The following is a 22,299-nucleotide window of genomic DNA, read 5'->3' as shown; positions in this document are numbered from 1 at the left end:
ACAAGGATAAAGTAGTTTTTTTTTTCTCAGTTCTCCTTCACGTCATAGAGCTGTAGTTTCAAGTCGACCCATAATTCTACCCTCACGACTGTGGATGCTCACACAACCGCACATGATTTCCCACAGACCTGATGGATCCTTAATCATCTAAAAGACCTTCATACGTACAAGGGATTTTCAAAATCTTAAAAATTCCATTCCAAAACAAAGAGACATTTTTCAAAAAGAGTAGGTATTGTAAATCCATGCACATTTTTACAGAAAAGCCAAATACACTGATTGCACAACGTTTCGTTTGCCATTTAATCATTTAATGTATGTCCAGTCTCTCACAACTGAAATCACTGCTCATCTGCCTGCTTTCATACATTTTTATTAGCTCCACCTCCCCAGGCTCCCTACATGTAACATGCAATTGGAAGGATTTGAGCATGTGTTTAGAATGCTAATTAAATGTTGTGCAAGTGTGTCAAGCTGCTGTCAATGCATTCTGTTGCATTGACACAGTCAAGAAAATTGACGAGCGAGTCCTGACTGTAAGAGATCTGGAAGGGACACATCGTGATCATCAGAGTTCACTCTGCTGTTTCACATCAGATCAACACACACTGACTCAGTTACCCTTACAATAACTCCCCTTCATCAGTTCTTTTGTATTATTCACTTTTGCAAGATGGTGGTGGGGACATCAGGCCCGACCAAAAGGACTTGACATCACCTGGACCAGGCTGAGACAGGTACCAAATGAGGTTTTCAATTTTAAAGTGAAATCAGTCAAAATGAACTTAAATGAAGGTGAATATAAAGTTGGGCTGAAGCCTCTATGACAGTATAGAGTATGCTAGATAACAACGCCACACTGCACAACTTTTTTGATGAGATGATTGTGTGTGCTATTTGAGGATTGTGTATTTAGTTGGAAAAATGAGAAAGACTCTGGAGGCTCTCTCTCAGACATTTACGTTCACACATGCAACCCCTGCGGAGAAACTCTGGAGGATCTCTGGAGTTCAGTGCATGTCGGAAAGCAGCTTATTACTGAATATTCCTGCTACAGTTTGAAGCCTCACAGTTCATTATCTGTGCACATACAGGTAATATATTCATGTTTAGGTGAACCCACAGTTTCTACAATAATCTCTTCAGGTTTTTAATTCTTCACTTGTCTCTAGTTCATAAACAATGCATGCAGAGGGGAGTAAAACATGAGAATGCATTTTGCAACAACGAACTCATTGAGTCTGAGTTTCATTGAGAACACTGCTTTCCCATTTAAGGTCTGCAGAGATTATACTGTGAAGACATTTAAAGCCATTCATGTTTCCAACTGCTTTCCCGACAGTTTCATGAGACGGCTTCCCATCATTACTTCACATATACCATCATAGTTTCCCTAAAAAAGCTGAAGGTTAGGATCTCTACACCGACTAACAACATTAGACATCTCCCTCCTATTTGCTGACTCATCACATTTAGACACTTGTCCTGCAACCACTTTAGAATCATCAGCAAATGTTTGTATTTTTACTGAGTCATCATCAGAGGATGGCAGTTGTCCTGTCAAGCCCCAGTTTCAATTTGTAAGTGACTCAGAAAGAATTTTGCTGGTTCCAAGAAGTCTTCACTGAATCTAGTGCAGTTTCTTAGTTTTAGATAAGATAAGATAGACTTTATTCATCCCACACTGGGGAAATTTCGGACATAGAGAAAAATAAACAACCCAGACCTGGTGTATTTGTGTAATGGGACACATGAAGGGTTTTTGTTCTTAAGTAAGTGAACTATTAACCATACCACCCAATATAATGAGACCAATAGAGACAACAGTTTCAACAGCCCTTTAGATACCTCAGCTGCAAAGAACACCAGGTCTTTGGATACTTGGTACCTCTTTAAATACCACAATCGAATGCAGCGCAATACATCAGCTCTACCATTGATTCTACCTTACAAAGATAATATAATGGCATAATCTCAATATATGGATTAGTAATGATACTATAGCAATGCTCAGCTTTTGCAAGCTTTGTCAGAATCTCACTTTGTATCTGAGGAGGACACCTCTGAATATAATGCAGTCAGGTACAGCACCATTACGATGAAGTGAGTGCTCACACATTTAAGTGACACCTTTACAGTGTCAACAAAACCTGAGCATCACAGGCATGACAATAAATGTCATGGCTAAGCTGCTGCTTCAAATTACATTAAACTGTGGCGGTGAAGCTAATAAAGTGGGTGCTGAGTGTATATTTGTAATTTAATTATATCACAGACCGGCCTTTATTGAGGACTCCTGTTGTTTCTGATATATTTGATTATATTTTAGTAAGAGCTTGTCCTGTTTTTGTAATCTGATCCTGTATTTGCTGTGGATGCAATTTCTTCATGTTCACCTACATATCTGTTGTCCACATCCTTTCATTACTCATTCCCTACTCTTTCTCTTTGTAACATTAAAGTTACAGTGTGTAGAATTCTGTGATATCTAGTGTTGAAGTTGCATGTTGCAGCTGAACACCCCTCACCTCACCCTCTCCTTCCAAACATGAAAAAGAAACTGTGGTAGCCTTTAATTGTCATAAAAACTCAAAAGGTGTTTAGTTTGTCCAGTCTGGACTAATGTAAAAAACATGGCAGCCTCCATAGAGAGGATCCCCTCGATGTAAATATAAAGTATTTAAATATAAAGGTTCTTTTCTGGGGTAAAGAAAACTACAATTCATACAATTTAGATGAAACAAACTAGTGAAAACATCATGAGGATTATTCTACATTACATTGCTGCCAATAGCTCTCTTTCACCTAAATCTTACAGACTGGACGTTTAAGTCAACTCTCATTTACTAGTGTAAGGCTGCTTTAGGCAAACTCAAAGTTTTCTGTGCACATTTTTTAAATTAGGAGTCCCCCAACTTTGCCTGGAAGGCCTTTTATTCAAGTTTCACTTACAGAAGCTTTATAGTCTTTGATGATATGGAAGCGTTGAAGTGACTTATTTACTAATTGAAAACAGAAATTGTGCTTAAGAAAGAAAGTCCTACCTGACTATTCAGCTGTATTGTTTATAGTATATTATTGTAAAATAATATTGAGTGTTCCCTTTTTCTGTTTTATTGCTTTTTGCATTTACTGACAGTTCCAGTGTAAAATGGGGAAAGAAGAGCGAAGACACACAGCAAATGGCTGGATTGGAATCAAACCTGTGGCAGCTGCAGGAGGACTCAACCCTCATCATGTTGAGCACCCGCCAGCTCAACTGGTAGCGCTGTGAAGCCTTGTTGTCTTGGCTTTTGAATCAGCGCAAATTGAGACACCTCCAGTGCCTTGTCTTAGAAAAGCACTTGAGGTGTCTCAATTCGAGCTGATTCAAAAGTCGATAAATCAATATGTTCGCCAACACGTTTCTGAAAAGTGTACTACTCTGGTGTGATCGTCTGGTTACATTGGTTCTTTAGATTGCTGAGAAAAAATCCTCTTGTGTGCACCAAAGAATTATCTCAGAACACGCCAATTGTGGTCTGAAAGCCACCAAGCAGAGCAGGAATTTATGTCTCATCTATTTAAAATGTCCTTCTGCTGTGTGAGAACTGTTCGGGAGGTGGTTTGTGTATGTGATCGACAGTTTAAAGTTACACAATCAAAAATAATCTGTTTGTAACCATGGTAACCTGCATGCACATCAGCACTCAAGAGTGGGGACTTTACCCTGATCCTTTTGTCATTATGCATATAATAGGCCGGGCGTAACACATGTAATCAATTTGTAATGAAATGAAGTGTGAAAGCACCACAACTCACAAATCCAATGCACATTTTCTGTCATTCCACAAAAGCAAATGATGATGCATTTATCAAGAAATCAATCCAGAAGATCAATAATGAAAATAATCATTGCCTCCATAGTGTGCCTGAAAATGCAACCATTGCATTGGGGCACTAAGGCTTCGACCTTACATTTTAAATTTGTCATGACCTTTGACTTTATAAGATACAATTCCTTGGCTTCGATTTGTTCTACTAACAACAGTGTTAAACACACACCTCAATTTGTTCCATGGAGCTTTCATACACGTCCATGGCTTTAACTCTTGATCCAGTTGGATAAAATAAATCTCATGACAATGTCAGAATGATGTCATCAGTGTTTACACTTGGTGACTTCAGATTGATTGCACAGTCTGAGTTACAAACTACAGGTGCGGACCTCGGGAGATGTAGGTCTATATTAGGCTGGAATTATGGGAAATGTAGGATCCAGTATTTAAGGACTCAGGGTATAATTATCAAGATGTGTCAATCTGTGTTGCTTTCATTTTGACATTTTGATCTTATGAGTACCAGAACTTCATTTTCAGAGTACAGAAGTTGTAAGGAGAAGCACGTTCCTGGTGCACATACACATATATGTAGAAGTCTTCCCTTGTCTTACCTCCCAGGCCTGGTCTCAATCTGTTGTCATATCCATCCAGCAGACTGTCCAGGATCTTGGTGAAGGTTGTGATCTCTATAGAGGTGCGTGTTGAATTGGAATCTGCTCTTGACCTAAATCAAAGATAAACTAGTGATTTTATGAACACAAAGCAATCAGAAAAGAAATAACTCTACATTCACATGAATAGATTCAAGCTCTTCAGGGAACTTTAGGTGACAGCACATTTGGTATTAAGCACCTACAAAATGAATTCAAAAAAGAAGCAACTTCTTGAAATACCACGTCAAAGCATTGTCCATCAGTCATTGTGATGTCATTAGATAAAGAGCAAGCTAAGTTTGGGGGCGGGCCTGGTTTGATTGACATACCTGGTCTTGATTTAGTGAACAAGCTGCTTGGACCATGCATACCTGGAGGCTCATATATCTACTGCTGTAAATACAGCTCACCATAATTAACATGCTCGTATCCATATTCTGACATCCAGTTGTTGTGTAGTTTGTAGTTACTTTTTTGTAGTTTGTGTTTATTTTCTTAGTTTTTTTTCGTAGTTTCAAATTGTATGCACTTCAGTTGTATAAGTATAATGTGTACAATGCATTTCATAAGTTGTTGAGTTTTTTTTCTGAGGTGAACTGAAACTCCTCACCAACAAAAAAATATCTGTAAGGGCGAATGAAGAATGAAATCGCATACATGGCCAACATTAGTTTTCTCCATCGGGTGGCCTTCGGAGGGTTTGGAGTAGAACTGCTGCTGCTTTATGTCGAGCTTAAGTATCTCCTGGGAGCCTTCATTGGTGCAGAGGTCAGTAAATGCTACACAGCATTGCTCTAATGGAAGTGTAATACTCTTTGAGGAATGAATCTTTGAGTGACAGTAAATCTTTAATGGTTCCTTACATTCATAAACGAGTTAAACGGTTAATGGATGATTTGAAACTGTTTTTTAATGGACACTTATAAAACCCTGATGATCAAAATGTCTGAATCTTTTAACTGGCATAAAACAGCCTCTGCTTTTCTCTGTTAAAAGATCCAATGTGACAGTTTAATGCAGAGATTTTACTTGAAAGGTGTGTGTTACAGACTGTCCACTATAACAATTCATAGCATACATATTAATCTAATGGGTTATAAAAAAAGATGTGTTGCATGATATAGATGATTGTCAGAGAGGAGACAATGAGGGAAAATATAGATGTATACAATTCCTTCCTTTTTATTCTCATTTTAGATGAAAAAATAACATTGGTGACAAATGTTAGGATATTTGGCACGTTTTGAATAATAATGAATACTTTCCATGTAGGCATTATTATGCTAATTTTAACACACATGAATGAGGATTTTAACTTTCATAAACGTTTCAATTGTTACTCCCACCATTTATCTAATTCAATTAAGTGCATCGTGATGGATAACAAGGAGCCAATTGCTGAAGTTATTTTTCTCTATACAGATCGATACTTTGTGTATTGTTAGATAACCCGAATTGATCAGAAGGTCATTTTGATCAAACGTAAAATACGGTAGACAATAATGTGTTACATGTCATATCTCTCAGACGTGCAAACAATCATTAAATTGTTATATTTATCTATGAGGTCTGGCACTGCGCTTTCTGCCTGGAGTTGGAGTGCACAGACCCATCATTAAAAAGGAGCGTGTTATTATTTATCCTCATCCTGTTCATGAATGTCTGCAGGGGTTTGTTTGCAGTGATCTACAACCTCTGCTCGACTAAACCCTCCGTTCAACAGCCTTTAACCCGAGAAGAAGCCACAGAGTCGCGCCTGCTGCCTTCGTGCGCCCGCTCCGTGCATGTGCCGGCGCGCATCTGATCCGTTTCTTTGTTAAAAAAAACACACATCACTGACACAAAACTCACCGCGTCTGCCACAACACGATCAGACAGAGCAGCACAGACATCGAATATGAGCTCCATCGTCCTCTCATTGCTGATGCCTGGAAACAAGACGGGAGACGCGTTCAGAGCTGCGCAGAGCACATTTCAGCTGTGACAGTTCAATGGACCCACACCGGAGACAAACATCACACCGGTTCAGACTCTTCACACCGGAGTTCACTTCAGTCAACACTGTCTCCACGCACAACCTTTAGTTTGGCACAATGCATCCAATGAATGCGCCGCAGCGGCGTCCCTCCTACCTGAGAAGCGACAGGTGTCCAAGAGAGACTGGACCACGTCAGGACACCGTGGAGACGAGCAGGGAAAAGAGAGGAGAAGGGTTTCCCAGAGAGAGTGTGAGAGAGAGAGGGATAAAGAGAGAGAGAGAGGGGAGCGTGGTTACTGTCCGTCCATTCTTACTCCTCCCAAGAGAATCCCCTCAGCTCAAGCCCGCACTAACCTGAGAGCAGCTCTGTCACTGAGGCACACCGAGGCACTGAGTGGTCTGTGGGTAGAGACGAGGTGTTGAACTGTGCGCACGACGATTTGAAATCGCGTGCAAGTTGCATAAAAGCACGTGGAGTGACATGAATGGATGTTAATAGGTGATGAAGGGACTTGCATGCATTCATTTCAATTCACATGCACACTGCTCCTTATGAGGATATTTCACTCAATGTTAACATGGTTCTTTTTTAATGTAATTGTTTTCAGCTTCCGGAGACAGAGCCTTGTATGGGCTTCATGTTAGATGTTCCTTCAAATGTGAACCAGCCAGTCATTGTAAACAAACAAGTCAGCACAACCTGCAAGCTAAAATTAGCATTGTTCAAAAATATGATAAAAGCCTACAATGGCGACGAAGTGGGATTACCTTTTAAAATCACAGTTTGTATTGACTCTAGGCTTTGATTTGTGTTCCTCATTTCACAGATTTCTTTTTTCCTTTCTGAGTTTGTCCATTAAATGGTGGCATGGCCTCTATTTATAATTTTCTAGTCTTGATGAGCACTCTAAGCTCTCTACAGTACAGTTTTGCCATTCATGCAGTATCTTTGTGCAGCATTCTCTCTATTATTCGTCACTCACACCCTGCTCGTGCAGCAGCCAGGGGCAGCTTGGGGTCCAGTATCTCCTCAAGGACACTTCGGCATGTGGAATGGGGGAGATGGGGATTGAACCGCAGACTTTCTGGTTAGTATAGACGACCTGATGCTTCTCCTGAGCCAAAGCCACAGTAAGGAATCAAATAAACCAACCAAAGGGCAGGAATTACCTGGCAATAAAAGATTATTGTTGTTGCATGCTGTGAATTTAATTGTGAAAATGGTAACAGGTTAGAAGTGGCAGGGGAGGATGATGCTGTGGGAGACACATTGCCAATGGCCACTTCATACCCGCAGTCTACATCCAGTGAGTCAGATAACCTGCATTTTATATGACTTGGTCACTGACTTAGTTCAGCAACTGTTGGGCAGAAGTGTCTTTCTAACAGCTAGCCGCCGCCATCAATCATTTATGTACAAGTTATGATAGAACAAGCTTTATTTGCTACTAAACTTCAATATAACTGTTACCACCATTCAGTCTCTCCGGGCAACACACCAACGCTCACTCGCCAGCATGTGCTTGCTGTGACTTTTGTAGTCTCCAAGCTCAGGTCAGTGTGACTATGTCTGTGACTAAGCATTTACACTGCCTGGTGCCTGGATCCACACTGTGACCCTTTGCCAACGGTTCTGACGTAACACAGCCAGGGAAAATCTTGTCTAGAGTGCTAACAGTCATCACTCCATGTGCTGCTACAAGAGATCACGTCTGTCAACTCACTGATAGGTCCCTCTAATCAAGATGTGCTCTGTCCCATCTTTTATTTCTTACAGGTTTCCCTGTGAAAGACATGCATCCTTGCCATGTGTTTGAGTTGGAACAGGGACTTGACTCCACCATACTTACTAATTATATTTGTACCACAGAGCCCAATGGTGAAGTGGACCTATTCATATTTTTGAATACTCTAATCAAAAGCAAGATATCTTGAAAGCTGGTTTCAATCAAGATGAAACAAGCATTGAAAGATTGACGCGGACTTAAATCTAATACGCAGAGTGCAATGAAATTCGCTCAACATTTTCATGTTACAGAAATAATTATTAATTTTCCAATTCCAAATATGGGTAATTAACAACTTCTCTTAACACAAATACATTTTACTGTGGTATTATGATATTTAACTATCATGGTGTTGTTTTAGGAAAAGTAAAATATTTCCTAAAAAAACATAGAATGAGAAAAGTATTAGTCCCAGCTCAGGACCTGGTTGAACTCCATGACTAACTTATGTGTATGGAAAAGTCATTGCTATTAACAAACCTTTGTGAACCAGCACTGTGCAGTTCCTTTGATCCCCATAACATGCTCAACACTCTGTAGTTACATATTGTGATTGACTTTGTCAAATGCAGCACTAAGATCCGGGAGGACGAGTACAAGAGACGCATTTATATCTGTCCTGTCGAGGCCACGCGAAGGTTGTTAGTAACTTTCACCAGTACAGTTTCTGTGCTGTGATAAACTCTCAATTTTTCAAACCATTCCTGAACAAATCATCACATCAAACAGCTTTTTCGATCAGGGCTCTGGACTTTAAGTCTTATGTTTCTGGAGGCTTTTGTGTTTCTTTGTAAATGAAACATATTTGATGACCCTGGATTGTATTAAATGTCAAACCCACATGGCTTTTGGTTTTCTTAATATCTGAGAACTTGACCTTTTTCAGGTAAATCGTTTTGATCTGATTTCTTCTTTCCTTGCAGCCACCACCTGACATATGTTTGCATCAGATCTTGGTGCATCTTTACTGGCAGAAGACACCTAGACCACCAAAGGTCTATATCCTGTATTTACTTGTGAGCTTTTAATGGTTAGTGGCCTACTGTAGCTTTCTTGTTTGTGAAGGTTGCAGCCGTCAGGGACTATTACTTGAGACATTTATGACCTTTCATGTCTCAGTGCCTCTACACTTCCTCTACTGCTATTGCTCTTCTTTCTCAGCTGCGTTCACACAGTTCATTTTTTCATTGTGGAAATGATGGACCATTGCGCTCTGTTACACTTTGCACTACTACCACTCAACACCACAGCACTGCTAGACGATGGCTTGCTGACCAAGGCTTGAAAATATTCTACGAAAAAGAATCCACTTTTAATTTAATATTCTATTTTTGTGATCAAATACTAAAACGTGGTCATATTTTAAAAATTGATAATTTGAATTAATCAAATTTCTAATACAAAGATATCAATCAATCAATAAATCACTTTAACCTCTCTGTACAAATAATTCCCTCAGGTCTATCCACACTCTGTCTCTATTTGAAACAATATGTAACAAGGCCAACGGATGCAAAATTCATCATCTTTTAAGGCGTCTGGCCAAGTGTTGCCTGGAGCTCTACATTTTTTAATTAGTACGCAGTTAGATGTGTGGCTGGTCAGTGTGTCCTGACAGGGACAGTCCTGTATTAAATGGGATGAACGTAGTAAGTTTTACACATGTTGCTGCCTCTAACATACCAACACACTGCAAGACAATCCATTGATTATACTGCCCCATATTCAAGTGTGTTTTTTAAAATGACCATCGAACATTGTGGATTCTGATTAGTCAGAAGTTGAACCATGCTGATGTAAATTAAAATGTGTATTATCATATTTGTGTGAGTTAAAGGTGCAGTGTGTAAGATTTAGGTGAAAGGGAACTATTGTCAGAAATTTAATGTAGAATAATCCTCATGATGTTTTCACTAGTTCATTTCATCTAAATTGTATGAATTGTAGTTTTCTTTAACCCAGAAAAGGTCCTTTATATTGAAATACTTTATATTTACATCAAGGGGACCCTCTCTAAGGAAGCCACCATGTTTTTAACATTAGTCCAGACTGGACAAACTAAACACCTTTTGAATTTTTATGACAACTGAAGCTACCACAGGTTCTTTTTCATGTTTGGAAGGAGAGGGTGAGGTGAGGGGTGTTCAGCTGCAACATGACATTTCAACACTAGATATCACAAAATTCTACACACTGTACCTTTAAATACAGCACTTAAATAATTTTAGTATGGACACTTTAAAGTTAACGAGAGAAGAGAGCAAACGCAACTAAAACTCCATCCATTCCATTGATTATGTATTATCACTTATTCTTTTGGGAGTCATATGGATCAAACAACCATTCACTCTCACATTAACCTACTAGCTACCCACCACACCACTGTGCTGCACAACTGAAACTGAAGTAGAATATAGAAAATGGAGTGTGACATTAAGACTCTCTCAAGTAAGAGTGATGGAGTGAGATACAGAGGGGTTAGAGAGAGAGAGAGAGAGAGAGAGAGAGAGAGAGCACAACATAAACTTGTCTCTGCTGGACAGATTGCCTTATCAATATCATGAGTACGACACATGTCTATTCTCTGTTCTTGAAATGACTTTTTTATTAATTTAACTATTACACAGTGCCTGTTTTAAACTCAAGAACAGTTTCCTGTATAGCTAGATGTTAGCATCTTAACAATGCAAAAAAGAAAACTTTATTTTATGATTTATTGAAAGTGCTTTAACAATTGATATACTTTAGTTTGATTACATGTGGCATTTTGTGAGGAAGTGACCATTTCACAGAGGGTTAACCCTAACCCTAACCCCCCCACCTTCATTTCCTTTTGTTCCCCTATATTATTTGTTCTTTCTCCATCACCCCAACCGTTCCTGGCAGAGGCCGTCCGCACCGAGCCCGGTTCTGCCGGAGGTTTCTTCCACTTGGGAGTTTTTCCTCCCCGCTGTTGCTCATGGTTGCTCGATGCGGAACAAGTTGGATTTCGTGTTTCTTAAGATCTTGGACTTTTGTGCAGCTCCATGAGACAACTGTTTGTTGTCATACCGTGCTATATAAATACATTTGATTTGATTTGATTTGATTTATCCTTCAGTCATATCCTCAAATCTGTATTGAGCTGAGGGTGTCTGTTTTTTTACAGTTACAGATGATACCAACACCAGCCATGGTGCTCTACTTATATCTAAGCCTGGCAGAAAGATGAGTCATGACAGGTTCAGCTCAGTATGAAGAATTGTACCTGAGGCCATCTGGAGTGCTCCATCTTGGGATCAACTTGACTTGGAAGATTCTTGAATTCTAGTGGCACAAGACAGGTGGGAATTTCTATCTATCTATCTATCTATCTATCTATCTATCTATGTATCTATCTATCTATCTATGTATCTATCTATCTAACTATCTATCTATCTATCTATCTATCTATCTATGTATCTATCTATCTATCTATCTATCTATCTATCTATCTATCTATCTATCTATCTATCTATCTATCTATCTGTCTGTCTGTCTGTCTGTCTGTCTGTCTGTCTGTCACATTTTAGTTCTAGCCCATATCCCAAATTACAATTTGTCTCATTAGGCTTAGTTCTCTGCAGGTTTTATTATCAAGCTTCACTTGTCCGTCACACCAATTTGAACCTGCCTTTCACCGGTAGTTTAATCAAGGGTTCAGATGGTGTGTTACTGAATTTGACACAGTGACTACACAGGAAGAGAGTGAGCTGCACAGCAGCAGAGCAGAAGCAGCTTACTCCATCTTCACAGGGTGTATTCAGGTACAGTACTGTGTATAGGTCATCAGCATACAATTGTATTTTTATAAAATAGACCTGAAATGTCAAAATCTGCTTTGTAACAACAGCTGTTATACATGTAATTTAATCGTAATGGAACATTATCTGCACTGTCAGATGCTAAGGATATTTAAAAAAGCAAATTTCCCAACTCATGGGGAAAGAAATCTGTACCTTTCTTATGGTGTATTTCTTTCTGTGTATTCAAATGAATCATAATAGTCTGAATCCCTGAAGCAACTGACACGGTTCGGTCAGCAGTCTGTCCTCCACACCATGGTATTTCTGTCTGCTATATCAACCTCCAGAATACGGCTGGTTCCAGATTCATAGAGGAGTTGCAGGTATTTACTCTCCTGTGGTGTGAGTCGTAGTGTGAATGGGTGTTAGGTTACATACTTTTAAAAACAATCTCCCTCTGGATAAATGATTCAGGTCCATATCAATGGAAATGTCCGTCCATAATAACACCTGAAAACCACATGATTAGTGTATTTTGTGAAGACATTACACTAAAACTACCACAGATTACCACAAAACTAAAAACTGTATTTATTGGTGTGTGAAATTTGGTGAAGATCCAAATAAAAATCCAAAGGAGACTATTGGAGGAGGTTTGCACTCTATTGAGTGCCAATCTCATTTTTGTTTATATATTTATTGAGTAACTTATATATAGTACTTTTACAGAATTGTATTTGCTACTGTAACAAAGTGCTTTTATATATAAAGAAATCCAGTAACACTTTAGTTAAGGGAACACAATGTTAGCCACTAATACATGAGTAATAAGTGTATGTGTTAATGATCAATAAGATCTGCATTAAGCATCACTACATATGTATTAGGTATTTATTCAACAATTTCTTATTCTTACTGAATAGGTCATTAATTCTTGACAAACCCTTAATAAGCAGCTAGTTAGTCTTGAGGTTAAGTTGCTGATATATAGTATGAATCAAAGTAGACTCCTAATACATTGTGGCAATATGTTGCTACTCTGTCTCAATTGGTAGTATATTAAGACAGTGTATAAGGAGTCTATTGCCTCTTTATTTTGACCCATACTAAATACTAATAACTTACGATCATGGCCAACTAGTGGCCTTCTGAGGATTTACCGAGAATAAACCAGTTGTTAAGCAAAAATTAGAATGTGTTCAATTAAGATGCCTAATAAAAACCTTACTAAGCACTAATAGATATCCTTATTAGTTATGTATTAATGACTAATATTGTGTTCCCTAAACTAAAGTGTTACCAGAAATCCCACTCCAGAAGCTACTGCATGACGAGCTGCATGGTGTGTTACTTAACCCGGACTGAATCAAAACAGAACTCTCTGGAAATCATGCTGGGTTTGAAGTTTACAGACATGCGGTGGTTCCTATGTATTTTATGTAAGGCAGCGGTAATAACTCTGCTGCCACAACAAATGCTCAAATGGTTAAGGTGAACAGGATGTGCAGAGTACTGCAGAGTGGATGCTGAATGAGTGACAGGATGCTGCATGTGTGTGTGTTGTCGTGCACTACAGGGCGGAACAGCTGTCACCGACATCTTTCGAAGGTGGGACTCACTGACCAGAGGAGGAGAGGTGCACAGCGTTTGTCTGTCAAAGCTCTAAACCACATATGTGACTTCATTCTCAAAACAAATAGAGATATTTGCCAGTTTCCATTTCATCTTTTCATAACTGCATGAACTGCTTGGCCTTTGTAAATGATATTAACGTGATGTCAGGGGTGAACGTGGATGGCAGGAAGACGATATAGCTCTGTTTTATTAGGGGACAAAATATCAGTGTGCATACTGTACGTGGCATTTGCTGACATTAAGGGTTCAGAACATTTACAACAGATGTCAGATTCATCTTCTGCGGACAAGTGATTGTTATACTAAGGCATGGTGACAGCTAAACGTTGCTGGTTTACACGCAGTACATGCATGTGTGTGTGTGTGTGTGTGTGTGTGTGTGTGGTAGTTGGGAGAGGCTTCGGGACAGTGAGCAGAGACTGGGTGGCATTAAAGAGGCTTACAATGGCGTCCGTTACATGATCATTTTCAAACTGGCCATCCTCCTCCACTTTATAACCCGGGCAAACATCTCAACAATCGCTCTGTGTTGACATCAAGCCGTTAAGAATTCTATGACTTCTATGTTCTCAGGTTGTGTTTTCATCTCCTGCCTGTAAACATTTTAGTTTCAATAAAGCTTGGTTTTGTGGAGATGTCTCTCTCTGATTGCACTGATTCTGTGCTCCACAGTGAGGATGCCTTAAAAAATAGGATAAAGCTGGGTAAGCATTACTTACACAGAACTTCATTATGTCATGTACTTTAAATGAGGTATATAAATAAACATTATCTTTGATGTAGTCCAATGAACAATCAGTGTTTGATTTGCTAAGACAAGCTTTTCTGAAAAATGTGTTGACTGCCTGTACACTTAAGGAAAAAAAAGAATGATGTGACTGGTAGACCCCAAAAATGAGAAATATATATATTGTTCTGCGTGTGCGTGGAATTTCTTTTTTATATTTCTTTTTATTGCTTTTTAACATTAATGAAATATTCATCAGCCTCAACTCATTGTTTCTTATGTAGCAGCAGAGCCATCCCATCACTCCCTGACGTTATCTTGTGGATTCACCAAAGTGAGCTGATATCAGATCCCTGATTGTATGGAGGCTAAATGATGCCACACACACGAAGATGAGAAGTTGTTGAATTAACACATTTTTCAAGACCAATGCTTTATTGAACTGAATCACATTTAAACAAACGGTCAGTTTCCAAAACACATCATGACACACGTTTGTTCGGGGAGCGACAGCTGGTTTTGAACAGTTTATTGGAGTGAATTACTGTATTGTGCATTGCTACATTACTTACAAAGTTAGAGCAGGTTAAGATTCACTGATCTCGGTGTACTGGCATAAAAGTTTACCATCGCCCCATTTTAAAATATATGCACTGGATACAATTTCAGATAAACTTGGGCTTTTTTTTTGTCTTATCTTTTCTTCTATCTGTGCAGCTGTATAATCCCATTTCAGTCAGACAGCTCACCGTCAAATGTTTGTTGCAGCAGTAGAAACGGTTTGTTTTTGGCATCTAGGCTCCGACTTAATCACCCCCCCCCCCCCCCCAGATATGATGACATAGATATGGGGAGTGATGAGCAAATACTTGTTACTCCCCCAGTCGGGCCTACAGGTGGATTCCGGGGTGGTGGAGGGGCTGAAGCATTTGGCAGCAATACTGACGGGGCAAGCAAAGGGAGTGATGGGAAATTTTCTCTGCTTAAATAGACCCCGCCGAATAAGGTGGGTGTGTATCATAGATGATTGTGGAGAGTGAGGTATGTCACATGGTGTGTGTCACATGACTTGAGCAGTGCAGCTCGAGCTGGCGACCTGAACTAGCTCACAAGAGTTGCTCCATTTATGCATAATAATTATCAATACAGTTAGTTTACACATCATCCACCGCATGCTAAAGACACATGTCTTCAACTACACCTCGGTAATGAAGATGATGTCTAATAACCATTGTCGACTATGTGTTTATACTAAAAAATAAAATAAAAAAGGTTTAGTTGCACTTATATGGCACTTAAATGTAGCACTATTTAGTTTGACTAATTGTATTTACATGATTCTTGTTGTGCTGGGTTTGAACCCTAATGGTTAAATGCACTTATTGTAAGTCGCTTTGGATAAAAGCATATAAGTAAAATGATATGTAATAATTATAGTAATAACTATTACTTTAATGATTTGTAACCAATCATTTTGACTTGATTCTTCCTGTCTAAACTTTCTCATAAGCACACTGTCATCGCCGCTGGTTTCAGTGGCCAAGTCTCATCACGTCTCTCGGTCATGTCTTGCAGGGGTTGAGGATGTGTCTGGGTTAGACACTGTATTGTAATGAATCTTGCTGCATCACAATAGGGATGAATTGGATTGGATTGGTTTATAGTTGTATGACAATTTGTGGATGTGTAATGTAAAAATATGCATGTATTATATTTTTATAAAAATATGATATATTTGTCTTTGGCTACTATTAATAATTGTTGGCTATGTGTATCATTATCACTGGTGAAGATGCATATTCGTCCACTTTTTAAAAATATTTATTTCTTGTTTTGCATGTAAAAAGTCTACATCAGTGATCCGTCAAACACCAGAAAATAACACTGTGGGTGTGCCTAGTGAGCTTATCAGCTTTTGGTAGAAAACTTCAAAACCAGAACAACAGTAGCTCATAATGTTTTCACACATATCTTTGCTGTTTCTTATCAAAGAACTCTCTGGCACATGGCACAATGTGCTGATTTACACAAAGCATGTGCAAAGTAAGCTGTGACATCATTATTTCCCAAATGCTCCATTTTATAGTCTACACACTGAAAAACTCAAACTGGAGAAATTCTGCACTTTTAAGCTGTTGGTAAAATCCCTCTTCTACTTACACACAAACTTTGCTCATGTGTGGATAAGAGAGTAAAATGTTCACAAAAAAAAAACTGTTGTATTTTAAAATTATACAAAATATCCACATAACAATGGACAGGATATAAATCATAGCCAATTTCCACAAAGTATCCATAGTTGCTTTGGGGAAGATTGTGGCAAACAGTAATAATTGTTTTAGAGCATTAGAGTTCAGAAGAGAATCAGAATCAGAATCAGAATCTCTTTAATTGCCAGGTATGTGAACACACACGAGGATTTTGACTCCGGTTTTTCTTTGTTCTCTTAATACAACAGTTAAAAAACAACAACAAACAAACAGAGATGAACAAGGACAAAAGACAATAACAAAAGCTATGTACATGTACAAAAAAGCTAAATAGTTGGTGCAAATGGTGCATAGTGCAAGGATGAAATAATAAATATGCATATACAGTTTGTACAGTATATTGAATGTACAGATATATTACAGGTGATGTTTCACTCAGTGACTCATATCTAACCCAGTCAATCAACCAACCTCTGCAACTTGTGCTTTGACATACTGTTCAATCAATATAATCTTTATAACTTCACAATACTTCCATTGCAGCATAATAAGTCAAACTTTAGTTAATAAACTGTGCTACTGCATCTACCTCTTTATGTATACACTGTGTGCTGTGGTCTAATTTGATATTCAATAAAAAATGAAAAATAGGGTTATGACTAGATAGATCTTATTTTGTGTGAGAGGTATCAACATATTATTTTAGTTAGTTCCCCACATGTATTGTATCATGTTTATGAATAATTAACAACTTAAAAGTAATGAAAAAAATCACACTCCCATCAGCCTCAGTTATACTTTGCATTCAACACTAATTAGTTCATGTTTGCATGCTGACAAACTACACTAAGATGAAAGACATCAAAACTATTATTATATTGGTTAAAGGTACCATGTCTGAAAAAGATGATTTGTTTATATACTTTTTTAAAGCTGGTGGTTTATATCTTAGGATGGTCAATATATGCCCTCTTTAGTCAAAACAGCCCTGGTCTACATGTGACCTGAAAAAGACATATATCTCTCCATCATCTGGACTTTGATTCTGAACAAGCCGTCTGCTCAGCACAGGCTCTGATGTTCAACTGCTCCACTGGGACCAGTACACAAGTAGTTGTGATAGCTCACCTGTTACTGCCATCAGTCAGTGACAGCCTGACTGATGGTTATGACAAATCAGATCATGTGAAGGAAGATGTTACTGGTAAATGAGCCTTTCCTATGAAGGGGCTGCGCCTTAAGGTGCATGAGTCACTTGGAATACCTGGGCTGGTTTATCTGGCACATATTTCATATTTACCACAGTGTTTATATTGACATATTTCATGTATTTACACGTAATGATCAGTATGATTATTTAGTGTGAGGTAAAAACAGCTAAGATGGTATTAGATTTTTAGAATGCACAGGAGCAGAGGCAGTCGGTCTGATGATCAGACATTGAAAGAACTGAATCTTGTTTGAAGGGTTTATCACAGTCCTCCGAGGGCCACAAACAGTTTTCCAGAAGATTTTATTTAATGATGACATGAAGAGGATTTCAACACATAAGATAAAAACACCAATACCATAAACCAATCTTACCTTAAATGAACAACAACATTATGACACATTTTTATACTTCCAAATGTCTTCATCACTGCACAATGTTTTACTGTCTACATTATATCATCTTATAGCTTCAGTCAGTGAATGCAGACGAGACACTCACTCCAAAAGGCTAAATCCAACATGTTTATTTCAGTTCACATTTACAGCAGTAACAAGCAGTGAGCTGCTCCTCAGTGAAAGCCCGTCATTTTGTAAAATAATCAATACTTCCGTACACTGGGGAAATCAATACCTAGTTGCTCTGTGATGTAGCTTTCATAATCATGTGTGATCTGTCAGATCCTCTGAGGGCATGCATGCGATAAGCAAACTTAGGATGCCATCTGTTGGTCAAATATGTCAAACCAGCACCGATACTGAGATGACGATAAAAAAAAGAATGCTGTTTTTAATGAATTATGTTCTGCATTCTTTCAGAAATCTTTACATTAGTGTTGAGTCCAGAGGTTAAAGGTTAAATCACTTAAATCATCATTACCTGATTTAGTTTTATGAACTTTAATTTAAATACATGATTCTTCACTTCACCAAATGCAATGTAATTAGATTCATTTTTTGTAAAAAAAACACACATCAACAATCAGGTCAATATTCATGCTGTCTTTGTTATTCACAAACATCCCAATATCATCACTGAGGTCTTTCTGTTATTTATCCAACACTCATTAATACATGTTTGTTAATATTAATAAATGAATAACATGAATGGAGACAATATAGTAATAGAGACTCATGTGTGTATAGCACAATACAATTTAATAATGCCACAAACTGCAGTCTCCAAAATTACCATTTAAGTAGAATCTTTATAAAACAGTTTCTCCCCAAACTGAGCATTACAATATTAAAAGGTGGATGTATAATTCACTTCTATGTACTTAGTGCATTTACGTAGATTTATTCATACAAATACTCACTTACTGTTTAGAGCAGTTTATGTTGTTTGTATATAGCGGGCAACACAGTGACAAGAGGAGGGTCTGTCATGAGTGATGTTTTCAGCCTGAACAGAGCTGTCACTAATGTGTTGCTGTATCTGTATTTGGAAACTAATTAGACAGAAGTCACTGTTGACAAACACTGACAAGTGTCTCAGGGGTTAGAGCGGGTCATCCTCTTACCAAAGGGTCAGCGGTTTGAGCACAGTTTTCCCCACTCTGACTGCCGAAGTGTCCTCGGGCAAGATAGTAAACCAAAGTGCCACTGAAGGCTGTGCCGTTCTTACAGAATAAATAGATGCACTGTATGAATATGTGCATGAATGGATGAATGGCTTAAAAGTGTACTGTAAAGTGCTTTGAATGTATCGTCAAGAGTATAATAGTGCTATATGAATACAGACAGACAACATCAGTTCAACCATTTCTATATCAATGTCTGCCTGCCTGCCTGCCTGCCTGTTAACAGTGGGTTTTAGGCAGATGTATGTGCTATACAAGTAAGATAAGTTCCTTAAGGCAACTTGCCTCCACCACCCCAGCCTCCACTTTTTTAGCACTGAGTCCAAACATGGTCGTGAGAAACAATATTCATCCTAAACAAAGGCACATTGCCTGTTACACCCAACAGGGGGTTCTGCACATGATCCCTGTTTTATCTTAGCACGCTGCTCGGGTTATCCAGAGAACATCCAAGGAATGGAGCCTTCAGCACCAGTCATAACTGTGTCCCCATTTGCAACAAATGGGTAAATCATGACATAGTGTTCCCGACTGAAAAGTACACAGTAGTAAATGATAAGATAAATTATGGCTGAATTCCATATAGCAGTGTCAGATCCAGGCTCCTGCTGTTGTTCATTACTTACTGTGACGCTGGAGGAGAGCAGAGCCATTATAATATAATTAACAACTGTACTTTTCTCACAATGAGACATAGGCCTGTTGGTGTCTGAGTATGCAACAAAATATAAACTGAATTCTTACATCGTATCTTCAAGTCTATCTAGTTTTAGATAAAAAACTGCAAGTTGATTATTTTAAAAGGAAACAGCAGTCTTGCTCTGTAAAACAGAAGACAGTGAGTTTAACATGTGACAAATATACTCATCTTAAGTAATTCATATTACACTATACACCTTCCATTTATTAAAGTCAATGTCTTTGTACAGTCTGTGATGATGCTCAGTGAGAGGTGAACTGATGGTATCAAATGTTATGTTGATGATTGATATTTGACAAAGCAGATAGATAAATTACAGTGTATCCACAAAAATCATGAAGAACTGAAATTGGAATGAAATTAAATGAAATTCTGTTTGACATCAGCAAAGTGTAGGAAACTCTGTATACCCCTAGATGGCACTAGAAGAACAGTACGGTTTTATCACCCAGCATTTTAACATTCTCTGAAGAGGTTACAGTGCTTTGATTTGCAGTGCTGCCTGCCTGCCTGTCTGTCTTTCTGCCTGTCTGTCTGTCTGTCTTTTTGTCTTTCTGTCTGTCTGTCTGTCTGTCTGTCTGCCTGCCTGCCTGCCTGTCTGTCTGTCTGTCTGTCTGTCTGCCTGCCTGCCTGCCTGCCTGTCTGTCTGTCTTTCTGTCTTTCTGCCTGTCTCTCTGCCTGTCTCTCTGCCTGTCTGCCTGTCTGCCTGTCTGTCTCCCTGCCTGCCTGCCTGTCTGTCTGTCTGTCTTTTTGCCTGCTCGTCTGTCTTTCTGCCTGTCTGTCTGTCTGCAGAATTATTTCAAAACTATTTCCATTAGACTCATTACATTTTGGAGCAAATCTGGATCAAACAGCAGACCCAGGAATGTGTTTCACTGCCTTTAACATGGTAGCAGTGGGTTTTAGGCAGATGTATGTGCTATACAAGTCAGATAAGATTTATTTTTATTAGTCCCACAACAGGGACATTTGCAATGTTACAGTGTAAACAGAATATATACAGTGAACTAGATTCCCCATCTGCATACTGAAGTGTCCTTGGGCAAGATGCTGAATCCTGAATTGCAGAATAAAGTGCTGCTAAAAGATGCACTGCATGAATGTGTGTGTGAATGGGTGAATGGCAAACTGTACTGTAAAGTCATCAAGACTAGAAAAGCTGTATATAAATACAGACCATGCAACATACACCATTGTTAAGTCCATAATAGGTGCCTATGGTCTACTGGCAGCAGCTCTGGCTGCAGGAAGGAACAACCTGTCATACCTCTCCTACAGACACTTAGGGAGGACCAGTGCATACCTGAAGGAGCTGCCCAGTGCTGTGATGGTGTCCTGCAGAGGGTGGGTCCCACCACCTCCACTGGGTCAAGCAGGTATACTAGGCACTAGCTGTCCCTCCTAATCAGTCTGTCCAGTCTTGTCCTATCAGCAGTTGAAAGGCTGCTGGCCTAGCAAACCATTCCACAGAGGATGGCCTGTGCCACAACAGAGTCATAAAAAGTCTTCAGGAGCCCCCCCCCCCCCCCCCCCCCTTTACACTCCAGAGACTTAAATCTCCTGACCCTTCTTACAAAGTTCATTGGCACACTCAGTCCAGTCCAGTTTATTGTTGAGGTGATAAGAAGTCCCTATCTCAATGTCCATTCCCTGGATGTTCACTGGTGTCGGGGGGAGTGTCTGCGCCTGTGGAAATCTACCAGCAGTTTTTTTGGTTTTCCCCGCAATGAGCTGGAGACAGTCAACAAAGTCCTGCGTCAGGACTCTGTATTCCCTGTCGTCCTCATCTGTGATGTACTGCTGACAGCTGAGTATTTCTTACACCCCAATCCTCACATGCTGGGGTCGGTTGGTCAGACAGTCCAAAATTCAGGATGTGAGGTGAAGGTCCTCTCCAGATTGTTCCCCAAGAGTGTAAGTCGAATGGTGATGAAAGCACTTCTAGTTGTAGTATATTTAGTAAATCTCTATATGTGACTGGTGTTGCTGAATACTTTCTTTTGAATTCATGATTTTCTTACTGACGTTAGTGAGCCCTTAATGTCCCCCTATTGCCACCATGTCTCAGCAGGTACTAGATGGATTGTTGTGATATTTGGGTTAAGAATCAGTACACAGGTCCTCATAGATCATCAGTTTTGACCTTTTTTGCTGACTCACAATGATGAATTAAGGCACGGGCTGCCTCTTGGTGTCTTTGTTCAATGTCGTGTGTTTGAACACCACTTGTCA

The 22,299-nt window shown here is 39.1% G+C and overlaps 1 protein-coding gene across 1 annotated transcript in view; it reads right to left on the bottom strand.

Moving 5' to 3' along the window:
- Positions 1–6,843, bottom strand: part of gabra2a (gamma-aminobutyric acid type A receptor subunit alpha2a) — a 64,446-nt gene extending 57,603 nt beyond the window's left edge. Inside the window, exons 1-3 of the mRNA XM_020084751.2 lie at positions 6,607–6,843; positions 6,326–6,402; positions 4,433–4,545 (exon numbers count right to left, since the gene is read on the bottom strand). Of these exons, the coding sequence (XP_019940310.1) occupies positions 4,433–4,545; positions 6,326–6,393 (181 nt within the window). The 5' untranslated portion in view covers positions 6,394–6,402; positions 6,607–6,843. The remainder of the gene's footprint in view (positions 1–4,432; positions 4,546–6,325; positions 6,403–6,606) is intronic.
- Between the last annotated feature and the right edge of the window lie 15,456 nt (positions 6,844–22,299).

Source organism: Paralichthys olivaceus, chromosome 12 (genome assembly GCF_024713975.1).
Source record: "Paralichthys olivaceus isolate ysfri-2021 chromosome 12, ASM2471397v2, whole genome shotgun sequence".
NCBI classification, from domain to species: domain Eukaryota; kingdom Metazoa; phylum Chordata; class Actinopteri; order Pleuronectiformes; family Paralichthyidae; genus Paralichthys; species Paralichthys olivaceus.
This window is presented reverse-complemented; position numbering and strand designations above follow the sequence as displayed.